At 33.5% G+C, this 13,002-nt stretch overlaps 1 protein-coding gene across 1 annotated transcript in view; it reads left to right on the forward strand.

The window, feature by feature from the left end:
- hcn4 (hyperpolarization activated cyclic nucleotide-gated potassium channel 4) overlaps positions 1–13,002 on the forward strand; it is a 150,285-nt gene that overhangs the window by 27,693 nt on the left and 109,590 nt on the right. Inside the window, exon 2 of the mRNA XM_073850542.1 lies at positions 11,767–12,190. Coding sequence (XP_073706643.1) covers positions 11,767–12,190 — 424 coding nt within the window. The remainder of the gene's footprint in view (positions 1–11,766; positions 12,191–13,002) is intronic.

Below are 13,002 nucleotides of genomic sequence, written 5' to 3' on the forward strand. Positions count from 1 at the left end.
ATAACAGCGGATAAAACAACATGCTCTCTCACGTATACATTCATTCATTCTACCCCTCTCGTGCAGCCCTGACTCCTGCGTGTTTTTCCATGATGACAGCCAGCTGGAGAGAAAGTGTGTGTCTGTGTCTGTGTCTGTGTCTGTGTCTGTGTCTGTGTGTGTGTGTGTGTGTGTGTGTGTGTCTGTGTGTGTGTGTGTGTGTGTGTGTGTGTGTGTGTGTGTGTGTGTGTGTGTGTGTGTGTGTGTGTGTGTAAGAGAGAGAGAGAGAAAGAGAGAGAGGCTTATCTTGTAGCTGGAGGCACTCAAAAGGTGAAAACATGTCATGGACGTCCTCTTAGGGTAACAGGACTCTCTCTCTCTCTCTCTCTCTCTCTCTCTCTCTCTCTCTCTCTCTCTCTGTCTGTAGTGGATGAGGAAAATGTCACGGAGGAGCTTCTCAGGTGTGTGTGTGTGTGTGTGTGTGTGTGTGTGTGTGTGTGTGTGTGGACATTTCTCTTTTTCTCTTTCTGTTAATGGATATTCTCTCCATCCATTTGCTGTTCTGTCCACCTTCACATTTTAAACAACTTCTTCCAAAGATAAACAGGAATTTGAGGGAAACACATCTGTATCATATTTTACCTCACAAAATAAAAATATAGAATCTGCATTAAAAAATTAAGCATATTTTTAGGACCATTAAGATTTTAAAAAAATATTTAAAAAATTTTTTTTCATTGTAATTTTCTCTTCACAACAGTAATTTTTGCATCGTAACTTTCTCTTCGAAAGTAATTCTCAGAATCTATCACATTTTACCTCACAAAATAAAAATTTAGAATTTGCATAAATAAAATGAAGCATTTTTCTAGGCTCATTAAGATTTTTTTTTTATTTATTTGTTATTTTTTTGCATTGTAATTGTATTTTTTTTTTAAATGTAAGGTAATTGAAACAATTTATCTCACAATTCTGACAAATTTATCTTGCAATTGCAAGTTTATATAACATTTCAGATTTCTAGGAATAGCCAGTAATTGTGAGATTAGAAAAAGTTGTGATGACTTTTATTTTATTTTATTTTTTTTGCTTTTTTAAATGCGTGGGGGAAACATGCATCCATAATGCATACACTAAATCTAAATATCACATTTTACCTCACAAAATAAAAATGTATAAATTTGCATGAATTTAGGACCATTCCGTTTAAATATATATATATATATTAGGGGTGGGCATAGATTAATTTTTTTAATCTAGATTAATCTAGATTAAATCTTGGAATTAATCTAGATTAATCTAGATTAAAATGGCTAATTTGAATTCTGCTGAAGGCATTCAGAATTTGTGTGCTACCCAAATAATGACTAAAAGTAAGTCTTCGAGAACGGGCCAGGTGGCGCATTAGATCAGGCGCTCATCTCCTGTTTCCAAAATGCATCACAAACTGCTTGACAATTGCATTTACAACATAATTACCTATACAAATTTGTGTAACCAAGTACTTCTGCGCAAAAGGTTGCACGACGTGCGTGTTGCACCGGCATGGATATCTGCGTGCATAGTCTTGGGTTAAACTGCGTTGCTTTTAGAAGCGTCAATTTAGTTGTTGCATATAGTTTAATGTCTTTATTTCGGGATTATCAAAGTAAATTATAACTCACGTGCCCCAGTAAAAAGGGTCTAGCAACGCACCTGCCCTGAAGCGGCTTCATAGCTGCATTCATGTTTGCGCGTCTCATTTGATGTGGTAATTTCACAGAAGTTGAAGACTCGTTCTCGCCCCCTACAGTGCAGTTCGACTAGGTATACGTCATCCGTGCTAAAATATCAAGGTGAAAGTCATCATATCTTGCGTAGTTTAGACCCAGCTCCCAACCCAACTTTGAGAATAGATTAACGGCGATATTTTTTTTATCGCCCGATAAGAGTCTCACGTTAACGCAGCACGTTAACGCCGATAACGGCCCACTACTAATATATATATATATATATATATATATATATATATATATATATATATATATATATATATTTATTTATTTATTTATTTATTGCATTGTAATAACATTGTAATTTTCTGAATTTTCTTCGGTGTCACGTGATCCTTTAGAAATCATTCTAATATGCTGATTTTCTGCTCAAGAAACATTTCTGATTATTATCAATGTTGAAAACAGTTGTGCTTTTGAATATTTTTGTGGAAACTGTGATGCATTTAATTTTTTGGGGTTCACAGATGAGTGGAAAGTTCAAAAGAACAGCATTTATTTGCAATAAAAAAATCTTTTGTAACATTTTTAACATCTTTACTGTCACTTTTGATCAATCCAGTGCATCCTTGATGAATAAAGGTATTAATTTTTTTAAAGCTTTTGAACAGTAAGATATATACTTTCAGTCAACATAAGCAAATACATGATGTATAAATACTACTATTTTTGTTCTGTGTTACAGTAATAGAAATTTGTGGATAAATGTGTTTAATTGGAAAAAAAATCGTAAAGATTCTTTAATAGGCTTCATGTTCTTTAAAGGCGGAAAGTGTAATTTATAAATACTTTGATGACAGAAATTCAGCCATTTGTTGGCTAACTCCACCTTAAAGTAATTGGTACTTAAAAAACAAACAAACATTGATTTGTTGAAGAAACCTGTTTGAAAACATTTTTGTTTGGTGCCGCTAGTGGCAAAAACTTTACAGTACAAACTTTACCTTTGAAAAATATTATTTTTTATTTCTTTCCTTTTGATTTTGTTGAAAAACGGGCTTGTTCTTGACAGTTTTAGTGAGATTTGCGTGATCCCTGAGTGTCTTTGTCTCTGTTCCTCCTGTCGTATGTTGTCTTCCCTCTCTTGTTTTCTTCTTCTCTCTGGATGTGTGGGGAATTCATAGTCTAACGTCAGAGAGAGCGGAACCACTGTAAATACTGGATGGAGTCTATTTCTGTCTCGGAACATGAGATCGACTGTTCAATGCACACACGTACACAAACACACACACTTGCTGTTTATAGAGCAGCGTTTCTCCATTTTTGGGGTTGCCTGCTCAAAGTAGAATGTTCTCCATCACAACATTTTACATGCATGCACAAAACATTTAATCATGCACTAAAAAGAAAACCCACCTTAAAAAGATGATTTGTGACACTGGACCACAAAACAAATCTCATAAGGGTTTATTTTTTGAAATTGAGATTTATAGTCCATTTAAAATAAATAAGAATAAATGCACTTTCCATTGATGTATGGTGTTTTTTTTTTTTTTTTTTTTTTTTTAAGGATAGGACATCTGGTCGAGAATACAACTATTTAAAAAATGGAATCTGAGGGTACAAAAAAAAATCTAAATATTGAGAAAATTGCCTTTAAAGTTGTCCAGATTAAGTTCTTTAAACTTTGCATTTATGCTGTTACCTTCTTTATTTGTCTGATGTCTTAAAAAAACAAGGATAAGTTTTAAAACAATCTGTTGGTGTTTATATGGAAGTGTTGTTTTAGTATTATTTATATACTGAACAGTATTTATTATTCTTTTAGTTTATATATTTGTTCCGTTTTTAGTTTTATTAAAAACTTTTTTTTGTATATTTCTATTTAGTTTGAATGTATATATATCAATTTGTGTAGCAAAATTTTTGTATGTAAACAAATTCAACGTTTCCAATTCATTTTTTCCTAAATATTTTTGATAAAAAAAAAAAAAATATATATATATATATATATATATATATATATATATATATATATATAGAGAATCAATATCTGTTTCTTTTAATATTCATGAGATGAATGTATTCATGTTTTGAGTTTATATCTTGCATGTCAGAAAACAAAAACACCACAGAAACAAAAACAGACTTTTTTTCTCTGAATTGCGAGATATAAACTCACAATTATTACTTTTTTTTTCAAAATTCTGAGTTTAGTTTACGTTTTGCAATTTTGTTAAAAATATAAGGTAATTGCAACCATTTATCTCTATAAAATCAGTTTTTTTCTTGCAGTTGGGAGTGTATATCTTACATTTCAGACTTTTATTCTAAAAAAAATAAACAAATAAACAAATGTGAGATTTAAAAAAAGTTGCAATTACTTTTTTTTTTTTAATCAGTGGTGGAAAATGCATCCATAATGCATACACTAAATCTAAATATCACATTTTACCTCATAAAGTAAAAATGCAAAAATGCAAAAAATGTTTTTTCTTGCAATTGCTAGTTTATATCTCACATTTCAGACTTTTCTTCTCAGAATTGCAAGTAATCGTGAAAAACAAATGGCACAATTAATTTTTTTTATATTTGATGGCATAAAAATGCTTCCATAGTGACTGAAGGCTAAAATCAACAAGACAAACACTGATCACATACACTAAAGGATCAAATAACAGTGGCCTTATCAACTTTATAGCTGCTCTGCTACTTTGTAAAGGTCTGGATTTCGAACCTATGCACTTTGGAAACTTCGTCAGGTCCAGACCTAGTTAAAGCCATCACCTTGATTAGAGACACAGGCGGATAGCAAGAAAATGGGAAATGTCTGTTGCACATAAGCTAGTGTGTGTGTGTGTGTGTGTGTGTGTGTGTGTGTGTGCTGGGGAATACTGAGGTTGAAGAACAAATGTTGTGAGTGTTGAATGTGCCGTTCCTGTGATGTGCGTGACATTCTCCTGGGTTTTAAACCTCAGCTGAAGCGAGCAGTGTCAGAAACGTCACACTAAATATAACACTCACCCTGACAGCGATCCGAATCGCCGGATTCCCTCGCTACTTTGAACAATTCCAATTACTGTCAGTGTTTTCCATGTGTGTGTGTGTGTGTGTGTGTGTGTGTGTGTGTTGTAATCCATCCTCATCACAGCTCAGGCTTCACAGACAGTTGTTTGTAAGTGTGATTTCCACTATAATTAGTGTTTATTCAGGATGCGGCGATTCGTCCGCAAATGTTCCTGTTAACCCTCTGGTTGTGTTCAGGTCAAATTGACCTGGAAAAGGTTTTCTTTTTCCCGAAAATACTAGTTAACTTTATCACACTGGACTCAAACTTCCCGACTTTGTTCACACGGGCTATAAGTACTTCTCATACATTTTTTGATTACAAATTTTCGTTATTTTTTGTGAGTTTTATTTCACCTAGTTACACTTCTGGTGTTCCCGGTCAAAAATGACCGGACTCCAAACAACTTCTTATAAATCTGTCATTATGTTATATTATCACCAAATATTGGATTCAATCTTTTTGTCAACTTGTTTTCTTTCATTTAGGACTGGTTTTGTGTTTCTATTTGCGTCTAAGAAATCATAGGCCTCGTTTATCTGAGAGTAGGTACCTTGTTTTTTGAGTAAAAAAAAAATAAAATATATGAATAATTTTCACAATATTAAACAAAAAATCATAAAAATGTGCACTGTTTCTCACACTAGTGTGCTTTAATGTTTAATCAGGATGTTTGCTTTTAAATGCTTTCATTTTGTACAAAACTGCAAAAAATCACCCTTGTGGTGTTCCCGGGTCAAAAATGACCCGATTGCAAATAATTGTTTATAAATCTCTCATTATGCTATATTATCACTAAATATTGAATTCAATCTTTTTTGTCAACTTGTTTTCTTTCATTTAGGACTGGTTTTGTGTTTCTATTTGCATCTGATTAATCGTAGGCCTCATTTATCTGAGAATAGGCACCTCATTTTTGAGTGAAAAAACATTTTTTATTAATCATTTTCACAATATTAAACAAAAAATATGACACTAGTGTGATTTAATGTTTAATCAGAAAGTTTGCTCTTAAATGCTTTTATTTTGTACAAAATTGCACAAAGTCGCACTTGTCAAAAATGTCCGGCCATTGAAAGTGAATGGGGAAGATCACAAAAAACAGGACCTTTATTTTCTGAAAAGGGGCACAAAGTAACACTTATGCTGTTCCCCTGTCAAATCTGAACATTGTGACATACAAGAAAAAAACACATTAAGATTATTTACATTAGAACATTTCATGGAACAACAAACCAAAACTGTTACATTTCTGTTATATTAATTATTTCAGCTAATTGTTTCTCTTGCTTTCATTCTCCCCCATTCACTTTCAATGGCCGGACATTTTTGGCAAATGTGACTGTGGAATTTTGTACAAAATTAAAGCATTTAAAAGCAAACTTCCTGATTAAACATTAAAGCACACTAGTGTGAGAAACTGTGCAGATTTTCATATATTTTTTTATCTCATATTGTGAAAATTATTCATAAACAAATGCTTTTTTCACTCAAAAAATGAGGTGCCTACTTTCGGATAAATGAGGCCTACGATTAATCAGATGCAAATAGAAACACAAAACCAGTCCTAAATGAAAGACAACAAGTTGACAAAAAGATTGAATCCAATATTTAGTGATAATCTAGCATAATGAGAGATTTATAAGCAATTGTTTGGAGTCCGGTCATTTTTGACCGGGAACACCAGAAGAGTGACTTTTTGCAATTTTGTACAAAATAAAAGCATTTAAAAGCAAACTTCCAGATTTAACATTAAAGCACACTAGTGTGAGAAACTGTGCCAATTTTTATAATTTTTTGCTTAATATTGTGAAAATTATTTATAAAAATGTATTTTTTTCACTCAAAATACAAGGTACCTACTCGATGAATCAGATGCAAATAGAAACACAAAACCAGTCCTAAATCAAAGAAAACAAGTTGACAAAAAGATTGAATCCAATATTTGTTGAAAATCTAGCATAATGACAGATTTATAAGTAATTGTTTGGAGTCCACCACAAGTATGACCGGGATCCGAACACAACCACAGGGTTAAAAGAAACAAAGAATAAACAATAATGAACGGTGGCTGTTTGAACTCAGCAGAAAATCTCCACAAATACCAGCAAATCGAAGCGCTTTCGCTTACTTTGCCCCGGCCTGCTTTAAATTGGCTTTCACACCGATTTTTATGGGCTTCCTAAACTTGGGTGGGTAAATCAACCAGAACCAGACGAGCGAGCCGTTCACAACGCTGACCTTCTCTCTCTATGCAATCTATAGAGCCGTGAGGATATATCACCCAACAACAGAGCCAATCTAGATTCAATTACCAACTGGGCCAAGAGTGCAATTTATAACTAAACACACAAGCGTGCGGACGCTCCTGAGGATGGGAGAGGTCGCGCCGCATACATTAAACTGCGGTGTTTACCGTGGAGATCGTTGAGGAATTCGGCGTCACGACTTTCTGAACATAATTCATAGCTGAAATCTCAAGTGCATCCCGCTTACGATTCATAAGCTGAATCCTCAGCGAACGGAATTTGAATTTATTGCCGAAATTAATTTCCTAAGTCACAAAGGTGTGTGCGTGCATTTGCATTCGGAATAATTATGCATCATGATCTCATGTGAGATGTTTAATGTGATTTATGTGAGCTTGTGAAAAGTTTGGATATGAGGTCAAAAGTGTACATCCCCCTTGCAGAGTAAGAGGGATCGTATAAAATGCATGTTATTGTTTATTTAGTACTAACCTGAATAAGGTATTTCACATAAAAGATGTTTACATATAGTCCACAAGAGAAAATAAAATTTGATTTGATTTTTAATAGTGTTGTTACCTATTTTCTAAATGGTCCACAGCTGTGTTTGTTTTTTCTTTAGTGATAGTTGTTCATGAGTCCCATGTTTGTCCTGAACAGTTAAACTGCCCGCTGTTCTTTAGAAAAATCCTTCAGGTCCCCACAAATTCTTTGGTTTTCCAGCATTTTTGTGTATTTGAACCCTTTCCAACAATGACTGTATGATTTTGAGATCCATCTTTTATTATTATTACCTTATTATAGAAGGTTCAAACGCTCACTGATGCTTCAGAAGGAAAAACCATGCATTAAGAGCCGGGGGGTGAAAACTTTTGGAATTTGAAGATCAGGGCAAATGTATTTTGTCTTCTGGGAAACATATAAGTATCTTCTGAAGGGCAGTTCTAAATGAAAAAATATGATATTTTGGCAAAATAGGAAAAATGAACGCATCTTCATTCTGTTCAAAAGTTTTCACCCCCGTCTCTTAATGCATGTTTTTTCCTTCTGGAGCATCAATGAGTGTTTGAACCTTCTGTAATAGTTGCATATGAGTCCCTCAGTTGTCCTCAGTGCGAAAAGATGGATCTCAAAATCATACAGTCATTGTTGGAAAGGGTTCAAATAGACAAAAATGCTGGAAAACCAAATTTGTGGGACCTGAAGGATTTTTCTGAAGAACAGCAGACAGTTTAACTGTTCAGGACAAACAAGGGACTCATCAAGGGGATGTAAACTTTTAAACGTAAATTCAACTATTATTTTGTCTTGTGGACTCTATGTAAACATCTTATTCAGGTCAGTACTAAATAAACAACATGCATTTAATATGATCCCTCTTATATTTTGATAAAATAATTAACATTTTGCAGATTCTGAAAAGGGGGATATAAACTTTTGACCTCAACTTTATCTGCATGAATGCTCCACGTTTTGGCTTTTTTTTAATTATTATTATTATTTTTTTTAATCTGCATCTAATAATGTCTTTTACTGATTTTGGACCAATCCTGGTCCGTTGCACTTTCGAAAAGTGCTGTTCTTCCTTTGTGTTTTTGTCTTGGCTTCTAGTACAAATATCTAAACATTGTTAAATCAAGATAAACATATTTAAATGCAAAATGACAGAAGATTAAATGTTTTGTTTTTGAGGTTAATGCTTAAAACAAGAACAAATATTTGCCAGTGGAATCAGAAAAATAAACTTTTTTGCATTCATTTGATTTTTTATTTATTTTTTGATCCCATTGGCAAATGTGTTGTTTTAAGTATAAACCTCATTTTCACCCTAGTGAAGAATAAATATTCTAAAGTGTATTCAAAATACTTTTATTTCATACTTTGTATACTACAAATACATATTATGTACTGAATAAAAATACCCTGCAATTATACTTTTAGTATACTAAACTGGTATATTTGAAGTCTGCTAAATTGGAACAACTAATTTTGTACTTAATGCACTTTAATTGTGCGAAAGTAGAGCTAAAGTCCAACTAATGATATACTTAAGTATATTTAATTGCGCTAAAGTGGAACTATTGCAAGTATACTTTAAATATTTAGCATTTAAAGACTAATACTATTTAAAAATCATACAATCCTCATCCATAGTGACATGAAAACATATTTTAGGCTTAATATTAAGAAATGTGCATTGTGCACAAATAATACTCCAAATAAAGTTTAACTAAAAATTTTTTTTTCAGTAAATATGTTAATCATTAAACATTTGAAATCAATTACTTTTTTTCTTTTTACTAGGGCAGACTTCTATTTCGAATAAATGCATTATGTTTTAAGATTGTTTATATTTGTTCCGGAAAACAAGACTACAATTCAAAGTGAAAACTAACTAACCAGGTCAAGATGGTGTTGTTGTGCTCAACCAGATTGAGCAATGCTAAAACCAGGATGAAAGCATCTAAAACATACTTTATACTGGTAACAAGAAATGAAATCTTCTTAACTGCTCATAATCTGTTCTTAACCCGGTCACCAGATAAACCGGCTTAGCTGACCTCGCCAGTTTTTTTCCCACAGTACTTTTATTTTATACATAGAGTGTACACTTTGATGCATGTTTGCAATGGTTGGTTAAAGAAATAGTGAAATAGTTTACCCAAAAATTTACATTTTCTAAAAATGTACTTCCAATGAGACAACCCAAAGTGTAGATGAGTTTGTTTCTTCATCAGATTTGGAGAAATATGTCATTCCAGTGAATGTAGTGAATGGGTGCCGTCAGAATGAGAGTCCAAACAGCTGATAAAAACATCACAATAATCCACAAGTAATCCACACCACTCCAGTCCATCAGTTAACATCTTGCGAAGACAAAAGCTGAAACAAATCCATCATTAAGACGCTTTTAACTGAAATTTGAGTCCATAATCCATAAAAAACGCTTCTAGTGGAAAAAGTGGTCTGGTCTGAATCAGGAGAGAAATCTGCACAGCTCAAACACTATTTACAAACCAAAACAGCTCTAAACAAATATGTGGCTGGATTTTGTGAGAGACAACAAGAGATGGACATTTATTATGGATTATGGACTTGTATTTTAGTTAAAAATGTCTTAATGATGGATTTGTTTCAGTTTTTGTTTTACTGGAGTGGTGTGGATTACTTGTGGATTATTGTGTTTTAATCGGTTTAGACTCTCATTTTGACGGCACCCATTCACTAAAGAGGATTTTTGGGTGAAGAAAACACCCAGAACACTTTTTGGCAGATTTTTGTGAATCTGTAACTAATTAAGATCCACGGATTTTGGATCCTGGTCCTAGTTCTTGTTTTCTAGTACAAATATATATACATTCTTAAATCAAGTTTAATTTATTTGAAATGTTTTGAGATGAGTTGGTTTTATTCATCAGATTTGGAGAAATGTGTCATTCCATCACTTGCTCACCAATGGATCCTCTGGAGCGAATGGGTGCCGTCAGAATGAGAGTTCAAACAACTGATAAAATCATCACAATGATTCACAAGTAATCCACACCACTCCAGTCCATCAGTTAACATCTTGAGGAGACAAAAGCTGAAACAAATCCATCATTAAGATGTTTTTAACTAAAATCTGAGTCCATAATAACACTTCCTCCTGAAAAAGTGGTCTGGTCTGAATCAGGAGAGAAATCTGCACAGATCAAGCACCGTTTACAAGCCAAAACAGCTCTAAACAAATATGTGGCTGGATTTTGCTGTGAGAGACAGGAGATGGACTTTTATTATGAATTATGGTTTCGTATTTTAGTTAAATTTGTCTAAATGATGGATTTGTTTTAGCTTTTGTCTTCTCAAGATGTCAACTGATGGACTGGAGTGGTGTGGATTACTTGTGGATTATTGTGATGTTTTTATCAGCTGTTTGGACTCTCATTCTGACGGCACCCATTCACTCCAGAGGATCCATTGGTGAGCAAGTGATGGAATGACACATTTCTCCAAATCTGATGAAGAAACAAACTCATCCTAATCTCGAACAGCCTTATTTTTGAGTGATGGTATTGCTGTTGGTTTCTGTATGTATCGCTGAAGATCGTTTCAAACGTAGCAAGTTTTACAGAGTGTCTGAATAATTGTTACAATGTAGCAGTGTGCTGGAATGTTGAAGTTCAACTGTTACATTTAAAATTCAAATGTTTCATTTTAAATCCAACATGCCTGACTGACAGAAATGTGTTGTGTTCTGTAAGAGGAATCTTTGAAATGCTTCTTTTTATTTAATTTTATTATTATTATTATTATTATTATTATTTATTTTATTTTATTTTTAAAGAGGGCTCAGTTTGTATTTTCCAAAGCACTGTGTGAACCTACTTTACTGTGTTTTGGTCTTTATAAAACATAATGATATTATTCCTTTGCATTTATTTTGGTGTTCCTGACATGGCATGGTTTTCTTGTTCATGACTCTGATCTGTGGTGATTCCATTGGAAAGCGTCATGTTAATACATCAGAAATTAAACCTGATTTTTCACAAAGTCACTAAAATGCACTTTAACACTTTCTTCAAGACAATAATGAAAACACAGTGCTTGAACTGAGAGACAGATCAATCTGAGAATGTAAAATTTAGCATTTTTCTTTGCATTTTTGGGTGACTGCTTTGAGGAAACAGGCATCAACACTTTTTATTTGGTACACAATTTGACAGTTTTTCCATTGTGGCTCTGCTAAACACACTGACTTGTCGCTGTATTTCTCCTCCAGGTTTTACTGGGATCTCACCATGCTGCTCCTGATGGTGGGAAATCTCATCATCATTCCCGTGGGCATCACCTTCTTCAAGGACGAGCACACGCCGCCGTGGATCGTCTTCAACGTGGTTTCAGACACCTTCTTCCTGATGGACCTGGTGCTGAACTTCCGCACAGGAATCGTGAAGGAGGACAATGCGGAGATCATTCTGGACCCTCAGCAGATCAAGATCAAATATCTGCGCTCATGGTTCGTGGTGGACTTCATCTCCTCCATCCCGGTGGACTACATCTTCCTCATCGTGGAGACGCGCATCGATTCGGATTTCTACAAGACGGCGCGCGCTCTGCGGATCGTACGCTTCACCAAGATCCTCAGTCTGTTGCGGCTGCTGCGGCTCTCGCGCCTCATACGCTACATTCATCAATGGGAGGAGGTGAGAGGATGGGTTTTATTGTTTTTTAACCACGTTCAGGGATCATAACCGCTGGCATGTGACGATAAAGTGTTCCGGGGGGATTTTCACATCCATTATCGTTGTTTCATAGCACAAGAGAGTCAATGGAGTTGTCAGTTATGTCATTTAAAGGAGTAGTTTCTGGCATTATTTACTCACCCTTGGCACATCAAAATGCAGTCTGCAAGTTTGACGTTAATCACTACATTTGCATGCACATCAAATGCAGCATGACAAATTTATGTTGTACTTTATTTATGCGTTCCACACATTTACTGCTGTTGTTTTCCAGGACATTTGAGATGCTCAAACTCTACTTTTTTTTTTTTTTACAATAATAAGGACTCAAGAATGTTTGATCCTTAAAAACCATGAAATGTTATAATATAATAAATATAATAAAATATAATATAATATAATATAATATAAAAAATACACAGTAATATTATTAATATTATTATTAATTACGACTCAAACAATTCTGACCTTCAAAAATGCCTGACAACACCACCATAAATTAATAATAGTAATAATAATACTAATTATTATTATAATTATTATCATCATCATCCTAATTAATAATAATAACAATAATAATAATAATAATAATAATAATAATAATATAATAATAATTAGGACTAAAACAATGCTTAACAATAGTTATTATAATTATAGTATACTAATTAAAAAACTATTGTTGTTATTATTATTGTTATTATTATTAATTAGGATGATGATGATAATAATGATAATAAAAATAGTAATAATAATAATTATTAGTAGTATTGTTA

This window comes from Garra rufa, chromosome 11 (assembly GCF_049309525.1).
Source record: "Garra rufa chromosome 11, GarRuf1.0, whole genome shotgun sequence".
In the NCBI taxonomy this organism is placed as follows: Eukaryota; Metazoa; Chordata; class Actinopteri; order Cypriniformes; family Cyprinidae; genus Garra; species Garra rufa.